Source organism: Harpegnathos saltator, unplaced genomic scaffold, assembly GCF_003227715.2.
Source record: "Harpegnathos saltator strain DR-91 unplaced genomic scaffold, Hsal_v8.6 scaffold791, whole genome shotgun sequence".
In the NCBI taxonomy this organism is placed as follows: Eukaryota; Metazoa; Arthropoda; class Insecta; order Hymenoptera; family Formicidae; genus Harpegnathos; species Harpegnathos saltator.
In genome coordinates, this window is record NW_020230639.1 from 697,350 (window position 1) to 714,368 (window position 17,019).

At 49.9% G+C, this 17,019-nt stretch overlaps 2 protein-coding genes across 7 annotated transcripts in view; one reads left to right on the top strand and one right to left on the bottom strand.

Moving 5' to 3' along the window:
* The window catches only part of LOC109504398 (uncharacterized), a 140,405-nt gene that overhangs the window by 112,432 nt on the left and 10,954 nt on the right, over positions 1–17,019 (top strand). The gene's annotated exons all lie outside the window — the stretch shown is intronic.
* LOC105189112 (amyloid beta A4 precursor protein-binding family B member 1-interacting protein) overlaps positions 1–17,019 on the bottom strand; it is a 141,978-nt gene that overhangs the window by 10,341 nt on the left and 114,618 nt on the right. For 5 of the 6 annotated variants that reach the window (XM_025306622.1, XM_025306625.1, XM_025306620.1 and 2 more), the window contains 2 exons: positions 469–639; positions 177–332 (listed from right to left, as the gene is read on the bottom strand). In XM_025306622.1, the coding sequence (XP_025162407.1) occupies positions 177–332; positions 469–639 (327 nt within the window). Of the gene's footprint in view, positions 1–176; positions 333–468; positions 640–5,077; positions 6,362–17,019 lie in introns of those variants that run through there. The other variant, XM_025306624.1, reaches the window with a different exon arrangement.

Genomic DNA, 17,019 nt, shown 5'->3' on the forward strand with positions numbered 1-17,019 from the left:
GAGAGAGAGGGACAATTCAATCGCGAGAGTCTCGAATGCGCAAAACGACGCCGCGCAAAGAGACGAAGAGAAAAAGAAAAGTTCAAGTTACCTCTCGGTCACTTGAATTCACTTTGTGCGTTCGTTCGTAATCTAAAACTATCGAGATTCTGTCCCCTTGCAAAATAAACACTCACCGACAAGCTGATGAGGCTGCTGTTGAGGGGCAGTGTGCATGGCGGTCTGAGGTGGTTTGTGACCCGAGCCGCTGCTGCTCGCCGAGCTCTCGCTGGACAGCATAGACACCGTGTCTGAGAACGCGCTGTCGTTATCAGGACTGTCGGTGCGCAAAGCTGAAAAATAAAAATGGGTGAAATAATAATAAGATAAAGCACCCGGACTGCGCACCGTTATGGTGTTCTACCGCTGGTAACACACCGCAAAATAACACACGGGGAAGCAATGATTCGCGTTCGCGCGAGATCGTACCTCCTTCATTCTTGATGTCGGTATTGTCACCCGGATTGATTCTCGCGCTGGTGGGTCGTCCTGGCCTCTGCGAATCTGTCGCGGCGGGCGTGGCGGCGATGTCGCCGTCGCAACGCCGCTCCAGGGCACACAGCTCACCGAGGATCGCGTCCAGGTCGACATCTTGAGAATCTGCGAAGAGAAAAGCCACACACATCTTGTTTCCATCACTTGTTTCATTTCTCAAGTCTCGCAAGTGCGAACAATAGCATACTACTACGCGCCTGTACGAATTCTTAATTTTGACAAGTGCGATCGAACGCGACTGCGAAATCTTCGATCGTCGGCTATTATTTATTAGTGCGCTACACGTTTAGCGCACTCATTTCGCTTGCGAAATCGCGCGAAATATTAAACCCGCGATACTTGCAAATCGATTCGACACAGAGACATGCCCTGTTTAATTCCGCACGTCTTTTGTTATCTTTGGTTGTATTATCGCATATAGCATTAAGTCCGCGCGTTATCTGTTTACGGACCGATCGAAGACTCTGGTCTCGCCAACTATTTCCCAGAAAACGATGAACGAGAGCGAACTTTGGCCGCACTCTCTCGGGCGCACTCGCCTCGTGCGATGAGATAGTTATCGCGCGGCTCGCTATTTATCCCCGCAGTAGTACGCGATGTAACACGCACATGCGAAGTTCGTCGCGACAATTAATGGAATTAACAGCTGGCGACTCGACGGAGGATTTCGCACGCGAATACTCCGCAACGTGTTCCGAGCGCGTCGCTCGGAAAAATTTCACAAACGTTAACAATCGCGAGGTCGCTACTGCACCTTGACCTCCACATGCAAACTTTTCGAATCGTCCGATGGGACTCGACCTTCTCAGATTATTCGAGACACGAGCGAGGGTGACGAAGCGATCTTGATGAGAATAACGATATGAATTCGCGTGAGGGCGTGACATTCCGGTCGAGTTCGTAAAGAGAAAGAGCGAGTGTTTGAGGCGCCCGTCTGTGTGTGTGTGTGTGTGTGTGTGTGTGTGTGTGTGTGCGCGCGTGGGCATATCATCGACGACGCCGCTCTGTCTTCAGTTCGCCAGCGAATGAGCGCCCGCTACTAAAAAGCACGGCGCGGACGCGACTAATTAATCGCGTGCGAATTAGTGTCAAGACTGTTTTCATGAACGACTTACCGGCCGGGATCGTAAACCGGCTAGGTCGAAGAAGCTGTCGGCACTTGGGCCTCATCAAGGCGCGATTACTGCAGAGCGCGTCGGAATTTTCGACCCAATTTTCAAGCGACTTTTTATTAGCCGGCATAACGACGGAGGTTTACGCGGGTAAATTTTACGGTACGGAGCACTCTGAAGTTTGCGCTATCGTCGAGAGAGGTGAAAGCACCGCTGCGCGAGGTCGGTGAGAGGTTTCATTAGCGAAGTATAATAACGTCAGAATCAACATTCTCTTCAAATATCAGAACATTTGAAAAACAGATCGTATTTTCGGAAATTAAATCATCTTGCGCCATCATGATGCTTCGCTTCGCCCGTCCCGCGACCTTTGATGGCAAGAACATCGAAGAGAACGAGAATAAATTAAAGCTTATCACACTCTTTCTCTCTCTCTCTCTCTCTCTGTTTCTGGACAGTATTTCGCTGCACCAAAGTCCACGGAACCAACGTGCGCTCGCGCGTATCGCGTCGAGTGTTGCTCGCGGTTTTCTGCAAACTTTGGCGAGAACGTGGCGGCAGACACAACGTCCCGCGTGTATGCAACTCGGACGAATGACGTGCGTCCCGTGGAATGTGAGCGATATCGCGCCGCGAATCGTCACGAGCGCGCGCGCGCGCGCGACGTTAACCGCGCGAGAAACCGCCGACGCCGACGACATCGCGAATGCGAAAGAGAAGCCGAAGAAGAACCCTCGTGAAACGTGGTTATCACCGCGAACTGGGATTGCGCATCCGTCCGGCTTTGAATTTCTCACGTTGCCGCCGCGGTGTCCGTTCGCGACGGAACCGCCGAAGAAGCTCGAAATTTATTGCGCAGCGCATTTCGCGCAGCCGATATGTCTATATTGAACGTAAAATTTCATTCCGTTTAATTCAATTTTATATCCGATTTCATCCAATCGTTTCATTTTATATTGGACAATTTACTGAAAAAGAAGGAGAGATTTTCTCTCTTTTCCCTTAATTTTGACCGCGCCTGCGTTAAAAATGATGCGCGCGCGCTTCGTAAAAGCACTGCGCCCGAGATAATATTCAGCAAACTGGACGTTGCACCTGCACGTGTAAACGAAATTGATGCATGTAGGTCGTAAGGTTGTCCGAGTCGTGTCATAACCAACGTCAAGTTGCGCAGTTTCCAAGTAATAATAAGATTGCGGGCGATATAGATAAATGCGGTCTTCCGCATCCCGCGGGGGAGAAGAATCGATAGCCGCCGCTCTCTCGCGCGCGCGCTCTCTTTCTCGTTGGTACGCTTTCTACTACGTAGAGTACGAGAGCCGCAGTGCAGCGTTTCCGAGAAGAAACGAGTTGCGGAGGCACACTGAATGAAAATGAAACCGGTGCGTGCGTCGCGCTTTCCACGAGGTGCGAACAACGCGCGCGCAGCGTGAGCCGCGTCGCGGCACCTGAGATTACCGTTACGGCAACATTACGCGCCGTGATCGCGGCTCGTAAACACCTTGACGAGGATTAAGCCCGAGCGGTCATTCGTATTCGCGGGACGCACGGGAGCACGTGAGTCACGTCTCTGCAACGACCTCGGCGGAACGAATGTGCTTTTCATTATCTGCCGACGCGTCATCGATCGCTTTCGATGATGGCTCCGATGACGCGAGGTTTACCATGAAAGAAACACGCCGAAACGGATGAGGTTTCCACCCTCTTCCACGCTAAGAGGATATGCGCGGAGCGCGAGAGAGTATTCCTCTGCGGAAGAAGGCGCCGCGTCGCAGCGGCGTAAGAAGAGGCGAAAAGTTTGTTGTTTCTCGACGAATGCGGCGATACTTTTGCGCGGAACTTTTGCTCGGTGAATATTCAAGCCTGTTCAAGCGCGCGAACAACTTAACGCGCGAGGTTGTAAATTTTTTTCACATTTTACGGTTAACGGACATAACTCGCCGGAGGTAACTCGCCGAGAGAGCGTGAAGAGCACGAAATTTTATGTCTTTGTGGCCCTCTGCTGACTGTGTTTGTCTCCAGGAAAATTTAAGTCCTGCCTTAATTGCCGGGATTTATCTCACGAGACAACCTGTCCGAGATAATCGCCTACGTTTTCAACCTGTGACTGTACCCTCGTGCACTTCGGACGAGAGCCGCGTGCACGGAAACAAGAACGAGCGCTCGTAATCCGTTTAATTTCTTCCTCAATCGGCTGCTCTTTCCATTAAATATATTTATTATCGTACCCTCCCTCGAATAACTTGTCTCTTTCTCCTCGATGAAAATTTTTTATTTATTTATTTATTTATTTATTTATTTATTTATTTATATATTCTACACACTTTATATCTTTCGTCGCGACTTGAAAATATATTTCGTATACAATATATCATATATGTACACTGCATATCAAATACATGTACGTTTAAACATATTTTTTTACATGAATCGAAAATGGTAAGTTACGCGTGGGCGCAGGGTGAAATCAATAATCAAGGGTTCGGTATCTTGCTGTCTTTTACTCGATTTCGAATAATAAAATTTCGAAGAAAAAATTGCAATTTGTCCGAGAACATATTCTCGTGATTCGTCATGGCTGTTACGAAACCGCCCCTCAGTCGTTTCTTCACGACGACGATGAGACATGGCTCTTGTCGTCTCGTAGGTTGCTCACATAACAGAGATTTGTGTGGTGGCGGTTCGCACTCACAGAAAAAAAGATACACATCTAGAGACGAATCAATCTCCCTCTACGATACGACGAGAACGAAGTCCTTTCTGCGAGGGAAAATAACAAGTATCGCGGATGAATCGGGGAAGGAAGGACACAATACTCGGCTTTTACGAACGAGTCCGCCGGTCGCGGTCGCATTATCGAAAGGGGTCGTCGTGGAAAAAGATATACACTGAGTACTCGGTAAACACGGGAATGACCGTAGGCGACATATTTAGCAGATTCACGATATCTCGAAAGTGCACTTTGTTGACAAACGCGGGGGAAAAGGAGATTGAGAGCGGGAGAGGATCGGACTCGAGTTGTCGCAGAATTCGGAAACGTTTGATCGAATACTTTTTGATTTTTTGAAAAATCTCGAAATTTTACGATCGCGAGTACGAATCGAGCGCAGCACTCGGTCGTTTCAGATGTAATGAAATCAACAATATTCCGAGACGCCACAAATAAAATACTTTGCTCCTTCCCGATCCCTCCGGGATTTCAGTTTGCGGTCAAAGCGATTCGCGTTCGACATCGGCGATAATTTCATTATCGCTATCAGAGGTGCTATATCGCTTCTTTTCTTTTCTTTGCTCGTAAAATTTTCAGAGATGCACAACGCGATCCTCGATCGCGGTATGTTTCAAACTGAAATACAAATCTCTTGCGGCGATTTTCTTCTCCTTATTATCAACGACACATGACGAAAGTTCTCGACAATGTCGGAGTGTACCTTTGACTGTGAGGTATCCCAGTATGCTCTCGTTGCTACCGAAATGCCCGAGCATCTTCGACTCTGCCGAATGACACGTCGTCCCACTCGAGCACTCGCTGCTCTCCGCACGATCGGTAATCAACATCACTCCATGAAGCTCTCATCGGAGCGATGCGACCGATGAGTCGTCACCCGGTCATCGCCGCGACCGATCACTGTGTCCTCGCGCGATCGAACGAGAGAAAAATCACGAGCGAAATATCAGTTCGGCATGTCGACAGACGCGTGGATAACGCGCGCGAGAGCTACGTCGGATTCGAAAGATCGACAGGTAACTGCGTATCGGAACTGCGTTGTTCAAACGCTCGAGTCACTCGATCGTGCTCTCGACATTATCGGATAATTTTCGAGTATCAAGCTTATCGCTCGAAAGCGACGACGGTCGACCACGTCGCGATGAGTAAGCCAGCCAGCAGCCGCAGCTCGCAGCGCGGCGGCGAGCTGCGAGCTCCGATTTTTGAACACGCCAATTTCGAGTTACCACCTCATCACGGTCAATCGATGAATGAATCTTCGCGCGTTCTGTCTGCTCTCCGGCTCTCCGTTACGACTGCTCCGTCGACAAAACGACGAAGGTGACTTTGACTTTAATCCGATAACCGTCCGACGCACTGCTCCGAATTGTACCTTTTACCGCGCGGCTTTACTTTAACGTACGGCATAACGATAAGCGTGAACCTCCGAGTATCACTCACTACTAGATTCGTCCGATAAGCGCGCGCGCGCGCGTCGTACGACGTAGACGAGAAGAAAATTGTGAGACACCGCGAAGCGGGGAGCAGCACCTCTCGAAGTCACTCACCCCGTCGCGAAGCGTATCGGAGGAGGGCTCGCGCGATCGCGCCCGGACCCGCGGAGGGCGGCGCGTCGATGAGGAGGTACGAGCTGCATCGAGTGCACGATGCGCACGTCGCGTACGACGGCGATGGACTAAAGGCCTTAAGGTGAACATACTCGCCTCTCGCCTCGAGTTTTCCGCGCGGACGCGCGTCGCGCCTGCGTGTGGGTGTCGTCTTTGCGAGGTGTACGCGCGACTCCGTACATAACACGTGCGTGTGTGTGCGCGCTCGCGCGCGCGCGTATAAGTGTGTGTATGCACGTTAAAAAGGGTTGAGAGTGCACCGGTTGACTTACGCAAACGTCTATTGACCGCTATAAACGAAGCGAAGGGCCCCCTCGCTCCTCCTCGAAACGCTAGCACCATTTCGCTAGCACAAATTTCTCCTCGCCGGATTTTCCGGATTCTTCAACTTTACCGAATCGCGCGAACGTCAAACTCTGGCGTTTTCTGTGCCATTTATTCTTCATGCGACAGAATTGCGACGGAATACCGTCGAATTTATGCATTATCCAGGATGCACGGTGATTTCGCGACAATTTTTCGTGGAATAATTTTTAAATTTTGAGTGTTTAATTGGCTTAATAAAGAGCTATTTGAAGAAAGACGTCATACTCTCTATGCTGTGTCGGATTGACGCGTCGATTCGAGAAGGGGAAAGAGAGAGAGAGAGAGAGAGAGAGAGAGAGAGAGAGAGAGAGAGAGAGAGAGAGACAGAGAGGGCTTGCGATCAGAGGTCCAGTTCTATATTTTCGTCACTTTAATTATTGCGCCTGCGGCATCTCTCATCGATGCGACGGCCCACCCTCGTTGACTCGCTTTAATTAGCCGTTTGCTGCAGTTCTAGCGTCGCATTTATGTGGTACGCAGACGGTAGGTGCGCGGCACATACGACTGTTTGCTCGTAAGAAGGGCGCTGAACGCGCTTCGTTGACTCGCGCAACTTTTATGAACGCTGTAAATAAAGCCTCGGAAATCTTTCCGCCCCCGTCCCTTCCCTTTCTTCCTCGAGGGAATATAATAGCACAACGCGGCTTTATGCAATGTTGTTACGGCGTTTCGCTGAAATCAATTTCTTCCCTTTATCTTTTTAATGACGCTCTCACAATATCTCCCCTCTTGGCCTCCCCCCACCCCTGCGACCCAGCTCCCGGATCACATACTCAGAGTGCATCTAGTGGTAATAGAGAGCGATCGAGCGTTCGAGGGAAGTCGATTGAAGCGAGCAAATCGCGTATCGCACGGAGGAGAGCGCCTGACGCGGCGCGATATCGCAATGGAGCGGCAATGGAGCGCCGCGCGCTCAGTTCACGGACCAGAGAGAATTCGTATTGATTGAAGAGTGGGCGCCAGAGTGATGATTTGATAAATGACGAAGACGACGCCGAGCGAGCGAGCGGAGTCGTCCGGGCGCTTGCGGCTCGACGAGTCAGTGTCACACCACTCGAGGGAGGAAACGCGTGTTCGTCCTTCGGCGCCGCGACGAGTGACACGGAAAAATGATGATTAATCGGCGCCGATATGTTGACGGCGCCTGCTCGGGACCTAATTATACGAGCGTGACGTCCGTATCGCGCGCGCGCGCGCGAGAGAGAGAAATTAAACAACCGCGAACTCTTATCCCGGGCAGAGAATCGCAGCGGACGTTTTCGCCGTTTTCTTCATGATCGTCGGCTTTTTCTGCGCACATTGTCTTGTTGTGCTTTATTGACACGCGTTGCGACGCCACTATATTGGCGTATATCGTATCCAGAATTGCAAATGCAACGCCATCATTTGGCTCTGCGCTCTGCAAATTCGCCAGCTACACGCGAAAAGGTGCATACCGCGTCAAAGTGTGTTAGTTGTGTTTCAAGTATCTCGTAAGTTCCATGTTCGTAAATTTGTTTACGTACGTGTACATGAGTTTATCGTAAGCATCAAATTTATTCAAAAATATATTCTGAATCCTCCTAGTAAGAGTTTAGTGCTTTAATGAGGCATATTAAATTAAAATATTACATTAAAACTTTCAAAAGGTTCTATTTGCTTCCTGCAACAAGTACAAGTTTTATAATATTCTTGAAAAGAGAATCTATTCCCGTGATATACGTGTGAACTTTCCTGAAATTTTTGACGCGTGTTTTGAAACTACCATGAGGAAAATATTCCTTGTTGAGAATAAACATTGAGGATAAACTCCAAAGAGAAAAGTAAACCGAGTGTAATCACTCTCTCTCTCTCTCTCTCTCTCTCTCTCTCTCATAGCAGCGAAATCATATTTTTCGTCATCCCGACGACAGAAATATTTTCACCCTCGGCCGTTCGTCGGCACATGGAAAAATTCTAATCCACGCGCAGAACGGCCGTCAATCGCACGTCGGGGCGATCCGACGCACGTGTGTGGAGCGACAATTAATCGGCTAGAACGAATCACGGTGAGACCGGCGGCAATTCGCTTTTTACCACGACTGGTTCCGCGAATCGCTTTTTCCTCTCTTTTTCACTTTCCATCGGCGCGTGTGCGCACGATCACGATCAGTCGCGGACGGCGCGACGAAGGTTCGTTCACCCTGCCGATTATGCGAATACGCAAACGCGCTCGATAGCGCGGTAACCTAGATTAATCGAGTCGCATAAATCAACCGACGCGCCACGCCGCGCCGCGTCTCGTTGCGTCTTCGTCGGCCGTTTCGCGCTATTTTCGCGCTGTTTTCGCGAAACGCCCCGATAAGTCCGCTCCACGCGAGTAAACGCCGCGCGGCTCATCTGTATAAATCATACTTAACTCCCCGATCCGCGCGGGGTGTGATGTAACGCGATCGCGGCTGGTTTCCAACGGCGCGCGTCCGTGTCGTATTAATTATAAACTGATCTTCCGATCGTACATTTTCCTCGGAAAGAGGCACGGGGGGGGGGGGCGGCTGAGAGGGCTGAGAGGGCTGAGAGGACAGAATCACGTGTATCGCGTTTCGGCAATTTTCCAGATTACATATATTTCCTCGGACGCGCAGCGGCATTAAATTGAAATCTCTCTCAGGGTCGCGCACCTAGTGGGAGCGATCTCTCTCCGCTCCGAGGATCGATCTCGCTCGCTCCACGGGTAACTCGCGCGATATCGATTCCATCTCGTTGTGCCGCGGTGCCATATGGAGGTGATCGCGCGGACCTTTTAATCAAACCAGTTTGTGTCCTGCTTTTTTCCTCCCCATAAACGCGCTCTCGCGAGCGTCCCGCGGGAAATATAATGTCGCTTTGTCGTGAGCGCTCGCGCGTGCTATCGAGTGCCGGCAACACGACTATTGTTAATTAAACAAGTTATGAATTGTATATTATTTTCTTTTTTTTTTTTCAATGAACACGCGGAAACCGCATCGTCGTCGGCGCTCTCGGCCATGTTTTTCAGCGGCGGATCCATACGCTCGATTAATTAAAGTTTCGTGCTTTTAACGAACTCGGCAAATGTTTCCGCGAGCGCTATTGTCGCGCTTCGCGGCGAACATTCGTGCGATGGCCGGTGCTTTTTTCTTTTGCTTTTGTTGGCACCCGGTGACTGCGAAAAACACATTGTTGCGGCTCGATGACTCGGTGTTTTCCGGCGCGTGTGGCACACAGGCGTGACAACTCATTTCGCTTGTAATCGAGCGGGAGCGTTTGTGTAGCCGTCGTCGACGCATTGCGCAACATTCACTTTCATCGCTCGCTTTCATTCCGCGTGCGCGCACGAGATCGAAATCTTCATGATGCGTAAGATCGGTTTAAAAGAAAAGAAAAGTAACTGCCCCTCCTTCGGATCGATTATTAATTAATTTGAGATCTTTCGCACAATAATTTCCGCTCTCGCACGACAAGAATGAGATGAACGTGGATTTTTTTCGAGAATTCCTCGCGCTCTCCTCTCGCGAATCGAAAACAATGAAAACGAATACGCGTCGGCCGCTCTTGATCACTCCGAGCGACAGAGCTCGTCGGAATCGAACAGAGACGCGCTTTCGAGAGAGAGAGAGAGAGTCCACTCGTCGGCGTTTCCAACTGGCGATTGACCGCTGCGGTGTGTGATTACTAAACTAATTAACCGCGTCGAGTGCTCGTCGTAGCGTCGCGCGCGACGGCTACACTTGGCCTGAAAAAGAAGCAGAATCGAGAGTTCCTCGGATGCGAACGCGAGCGCGAGCGTTGTTAATGAAAGTGCCGGCAAATGATAATCTCAGCGGTAAACCTTTTATTATTGGCAGTGAATCCGGCTGACCGAACGAGCGACGGCGGCGGCAACTGCTTCGCATTTAACCCGGTTGCGATGGCTGGAAACCGGTCGTCGTGGTCCGAGCAAGATGACGGATAAAAGCGATTAGCCACTTGCGCGCGCGTCGTGCGTGCGTGCGTGCGTGCGTGCGTGCGTGCGTGTCTGCCTGCCTGCGTGCGTACGTCGCTGCACCAGCAGGTCGCTTTCCGCTCAGGCTGTTTTCCACGCGGCGTGAAATCGGAAAAGTGATGGCCGGACGCCGATGCACGCACTCGTCTGGCTAATACATATTTACGCGTTGGTAGACCTCGCACTTTCTACGCGACAGCGGCGGTGCCGTGCTGAAGGGGGAGAGAGAGAGAGAGAGAGAGAGAGAGAGAGAGACCGTAGTGAGTTATTGTTCCGACACCCGGTAGAGAACGTGGCTCCGGAAGCACACGGAGAGCAGAGATATTCGACGTGGACGGCGCGGCGCCGCCGCCGCCGCCGACGTGGACTTTGAAATTTATAACTCACGCGGCGCGCAATGAACGATTCAATCATCGGAGAAATCTCGGCCGGTCGATATCCGCTCTCGCTCGTCCAATGACGACGCGTCGGCGATATTTCGCGAGCGCAGATTTTTTATCGCACGAGTTTCGCGCGCACTTTGTGACGAATGCTTTCGTGCCGGTTTTCACCATTTTTGTTTCCTTTTCCAAGGACATCCTCCTCTCTCTCCCTTTTCCAATTCTTCATCTTTTTTTGCCGTTTCCTTTGCTCCTCGCGAAACACCGGTGATGATCCTCGACAGTTCTTAATTGGCAGTTGATACGTCGCACGATGCGGCGAGAACAACACTCGCAACGGCGGCGCGGGCGGGCAGACTCGCGATGGCATTCGCGTGTCGCAATTACCGCGGCAATTTGCGGCAGCTGCCGACGGGCCGATTGATTTCCGTCGTTGTCGATGATGGTTCAATCGGCATTTTTCCAGCCGCCTTTTGTGTAACCAGACCCGACACCCCGTGAAACACTGCCCCGCCCCGTGGATCTCGTTTGCGAGCGGCTTGACCAGTGTTCGTTGGCGCGTCGATATTTCTTGTTCTCTGTTGACGTTATTTATTCGAGCCTGTCTACGCGAGTCTACTTCTGGACGAGTGAAAATTTCATCGGACAGGCAAATTAATACGGACCTGCTCGATCCTCGGTCGGCTTTAATTCCCGGTACAACTTTATCCCATCGGATTTTCAATTTAGCCGTGTTTGCCGATAATTAGCCGAGCGCGCGCCGAAGACGCGCGACGGTGCTTCTGCCTCTCAAAGTGGGCGTGAAAAATTTGGCCGTGGTACACGCCAGGCGTACATCAACAAAATGAAATGTTTTAAAGAATAACAAGGGGGAGCGCGTAAAAGAACGGGGATGAAGAACGGGGGAGGGCAAGGTCAAGCTGAGAGATCGCGTGCATAAGCGAGGCTTTGTTTAATTAACTAATGAGCCTCGCCCTCCGTGACGTGACTCGCTTCTCATTCGGCGGACACGTACGGCTCTCTTGGCGTGCCGCGTTTCGCAGGGACACGCCGTGGATGCGCCGGAATGGAAAATCGCCGGCTAAACACGAGGGAATCGCGGTAAATGACCCGTCTGTACGTTAACCACCCGACTCTGCTGCATGAAAAGGAGTATCGATAAAGGCGATGACGAATTTTTGTGGTTGTAACAAGGTATTATTGTATTGTCGATTTGTCCTCCTCGCTGAGGATCACCTTGCGTACGGAGGAGAAAGTTTGGTTAAATTAACGTGACAACGAGCGAAGCAAGCGCACGTCCGGTCGACGGAGAATGCCCGATTTTTATGAATCAAATTTGCTCCTAAGAACCAGAAAGCGCGTTTGATTCGCTTGTCATCACGTTCATAATTTCACCGACCTTCTTCCTCCCTTTGGAGGATCTTATTAATTGGTCGTTATCGCCGAAAAAGTTGGCCTGCTATTCGACGTCACAGACAAGGACGCCGAATAAAACGACTTATTTTCGTCGGGAAAGGTAAATTGCAAAAAAAAGTTATCGCGCGCGCGCGCGCGAAATGGAACCGAAATGGATAGACCTTCCTTTTGCCTCTCATTAGCGCCGCTATTATGACACCTGCTTCGCGGATATCGCCGGCTCGTCGAATAAATTGTCGCGAGAGTCGCGCCGACGAATCGCCGGCATCGCGGAAAGGACGCAACTGGGTCAAACAGCGAATAATGATTGGAAAAGTGCAGCTCGCGACGCGCGCTGACGGACAAACTCGCGGTTGCGCAGAGCCACGCGCTGCGCTCATTAGCCGCAAAACGTCGTGCGACCGCTGTAATGGCGCTCGTTTGAGACCTGTCGCAACGCCGCTGTCTAATCCACAGTAGGCATTTCTCACGACAATGACGCGACCGTTATCATTCCCTGATATAAGAGCCTGATATAAGGAAAGAGGGAGAACAATTGCTGCAAATGCGTTAGGTGTGTTCTCTCAGCTGCATGCAACTGTGGGTGTTTCGGCCGTGCCGAAAGCGCGTACATTGGCTCAGTACACGGTAAACCCGAGTGTGTTATCTTGACGCGTATAAGCTGAAGCTTCCTTTACGCGTATCTTGTCTTGTCTGAAATCACGTCGTTTAAACGCGTCGTTTAAACGCGTTAAGTGACATCGAAATACATCAAATGACGTGATTTCAGACGACAAGAAACGCGTGAAGAAAGCTTCAGCTTATATGTGTCAAAATAACACACTCGGCTTTGCAGTGTAATAGAAAACAGACTCATTGTTTGTATATTATTTGAGGATCCCGGTCGTAAAAATTCGTCGTCGTCGAAACTCTGGCTTTCCTTCAGTTTCTATTCTTATTCGCGCGCGCGCGAATCAGAAGAAACAATTTTCTCAGAGGGAATACATTAGAGGGTTGAAGAGGGGTTGCGTAGTGGCTCCTAGAGATGATGCTAGGACGAGAAGGCGGCGGAGAAACCGCCGCCGAAACTAAGAGCGGATTCAACGGAGCGTTCGAGGAGATCTCGGCGACTCGAGCTAAGGTGAGACTCAAATAGGGTACATTAGCGACGGAGATGTCGGATGGAGAGAGCGACGTAACTTTGCCGCAATTTCGCGAAATCGACGGCGCCGGCGAGCCGCGCCGCGCGTTTCCTCCGTCTGCGTACGGTTGGTAAAATTCTAGCGAACTCGAGTTACGTACGGTGTGGGGTTAAAGGAGACTAGCACGGCGAACGGATTACGATCTACGGAGCGAGAATTTGTAACTCGCGACTGTGCTTCCGAAAGAGAAACCGTCGAGTTGAATCTCCGAGCCGCGCGAGTCAAATTTCGCGACGACACGATCCATTCCGGGGAAGCCCAATTTTGAACCTTGCTATCTCTCGCGAGTGGAAGAGAGAATTGAATGATTCCACATAGAGTCATTCATCGAATTCGTCGTTCGGTACGAAGCGCTCGTGCAGTCACGAGGATGTTACTTAATTTCGCGTCGCGCTTTATCGGTCTTTGCGGCGTTGAATAGAAAAACAAGAGGAGCGCGCGAGATTTCTTCGCTTCAACGTCTTGACGCTTTGACAGTCGAAGCCACGAAACAACGAAAGAGCCGCTCGTCCAAACATTTCCCGACGAGAGAGAGGGAGAGAGGGAGAGAGAGAGAGGGAGGGAGAGAGGGAGAGAGAGAGGGAGAGAGAGAGAGAGAGAGAGAGAGAGAGAGAGAGGGAGAGAGAGAGAGAGAGAGAGCATTGGAAAAAGCGGCACGGCGAAGTCACCGGCGACACAAGCGCACAAAGGAAGCGAAAAGGAGCGAACGAGAAACGAAGGGGAAAGACGAGGAGCGACTCGGTGAATATTCAGTGAGCTGTACGAGGAAACGGATGACGCGGGGGTGGCTTAAGGAGAGGAGACATTAAATGGGGACATTAGTAGGGATGTCAAACGAGGTAATGACGTTCTCCCGTCCTCCCGTAATCTTCATGATATCCGGCTTCGAACCTTATAAATTTATTTATTACTCGCGCCTATCTCATTTGTCTCTCCGCTCCGACATTTTTCGTCGTCACTCTCTTCGCCCTTTTTCCACCGTTTTCTCTTTTCGGTTCTCTCGGTACTCGAAAACAACTTTGGGAATAATTGACTATTTCAAATGAAATAAAAACGAAGCAATTTTTTGTGTCGAAAATAATTCTCTATTATTTGTAAAATATTTTAGTCGGAGCATACATTGCGTACATGTTGCGATGTTGTTTATTTTATTTGCAACCAAAGTGAATCTGAATCAAATGAGACTGTGGGATATATTTTGAATAGAAAATATCAAAGAGTAACCTCGTCTGAAATATCGTACACATATTCTACGAATGTTCCGTCGTTCCCAATTAATTTGCCAATCAAACGAACGGTCGCGCGAAAAACGAATCGTGCGAGCAAGATTACACAAATCTGGAGTCGGTCTCGCGACACATTTCCTCGGGACATTGCGTTATAGTTCGACGTGAGTTATCATCGTGTGTTGCTTTACGCTTCGACGAATGGAGACGTTTGACGGTGCGATATGATGATTTATGATGGTCGAGAACGCGGAGGATTGATGCGCCCGTCGACATTGATCCCGTTAACGACACGGTCGTTTTCATCCTGCGGATTCCTGCGAGTCGGCGGGAGCCGTTAAAATGGCATCCGGTTTTGCGCGGACACGGCTGTGCGAGATGAAACAGCGAGATGTTTCGCGTTGACGATCGCACGGTCGGCGTGTAAAATTGCGGACGAGCGAGCGGACGACGTGGATCGAGGGATCGAGGGAGAATCGAGCGATTAAAGTATAATCGGTGCCGGCCGAAGCAGAAGATGAGGTATTTATTAGAAATTTGTATGCTGAGATGAGAAGCGCCTCGGACGCGGTACGTGCCGTATGCGATCAGGGAAATGACAAATAAATGGCAAAAGATATTTGCGTATTTGCACTTATCTTGCAAATCTTTAAAAGAACGAGCTTGACTCGAGTTTGCTGTTCTTTATTAATGAGAATATGATACTTTTAAACGTGATGATTTCTGACTAATTTCTGGTCCAAAAGTGCTAAAAATTAATTTTATTTTGGGGAATTTCTCGTCAATATTAGGCGTTAATATTTTGCGGTAAACTGGGGAAAAAATAAAAAATGTATAACATTGAGGAATTAAGAATGACCGTGACGTGAAAAATCGATACAGCACAATACTTGATAATAAATACATTAAATAAAACATGACGGTACAGCGTTACATTGCGTTACATCACGATGGATAATGAATTTTAATGATCGGGCTTACCTGTGTTCGATATAATTCGCCCGCTCTTAATATTACCGTGGCTGGTATTTCATTATTTCCATACGCACAACGGAAAATGCATATTTCGTATTCCCGCTTCGTTCTGGACTCAATTCTTTATTCTTTTTTATTTCTCTCCTCGGCAACGCGCTCCGTCGACGTTCGCGGCTATTGATGCAGCCTGGTGCAGCCTCATAAATAATTGAATATTCCGCGCCGCATAAATTATTCTTAGCGCGCGTTTAACGAATAATTAAGTCTCTCCCCCGCCTATAAATTACTTATCGCGCGAGTGCTTGGAAAATGCTCACTTTCGCGTCTTTCGCGCGTGTCTCAGCTCAACTTTGCTCAAGTCAACTTGCGAAAGTTTCATCATCAATCTTCATTTCGTCGCGAATTTTTAGCTGAAAAGCGGAATCTGGGAATCTTCGGCCACTCGCGGTCACGTGGGGATAAATCGCGGAAGGACGAGATTCGAAAAGTGAAAAGGAAAAAAATTGCGGCAGACGCTCCTCGCGGCGCTGAATTTCGCTGAAACGAGCCTGCAATTTTGTATGCCGATGAACGGCGCAAATTGAATTTTCAGAGGCGAGCGTTAAAAGCGCGAGTTAACGGATCGCAGTTAGCGTGGCCGCGGCTCGGTCGCTTTCATGCAGAGTCGTTCGGGAGAGGAAACGCCGACGAAGCGAGTTCGCGTTCCGCCGCTGTTATAGCGAGCAATAAAACCGCGGGCTACGCGCTCCGGCTAAAACCAACGAAAAGGAACCGTGAATGGCCGCGGTACATTAAACATTCTCGCCTCGGCGCGGCGTTTCGCGCCGTTCATTTCGTCGACGAACTCTCTTTTCCTCCCTCTGCGCGACGCCGCTGCTTCAATGGGATGGCCTTCCTCATCGACGTTCTTACGCTCGTAACAATGCTTGTGAAACTTGCGAAAATTGCACTTGAATTGATTACGACTTGATCGCGTCGTCAAGCGGCTACCATCGAATTAACGATGTTACGTCGCGCCGGTTATCGCTCGCTCGCACCGTGGGGCTCTATGTATCTTCGCGATGATCGCGGCTGCATTAATTGTACGTGGCAATTAAGGCGACTTAACACGGACGTGGAGCCGTCTCGGGAGCCGCTACTGGTCGTTTAATTAATTTCAAATATAATCATTTAATCTCCTTCACCGAAACTTTATTCTTCAATTAATCTTGAATTTAATTAGAGAGAGAGAGAGAGAGTCGGGAAGGTTTTCTCTTCAAACTTTAATATCGAGACATCACATCACCGGGAAATTGGTTCGATGTTGACTTCCTGGCCGGAATTTCCGCGGTGTCGCGCCGGACCGCGCGATCGCAATTATAACCGATTCTTCAATTTTCTACCAAGAGTGACCCTCCGCTCGGCTCTCGTTTTTGGTTTCGCGTTCTCCGACGCGACTTTACAACTATCCGGATCTCCCTGCGATCGTCTCGACGGTCTCGACGGTCTCGACGGTTGCATAAATCGTTAAGCGAGCGCGTGCGGATATACACG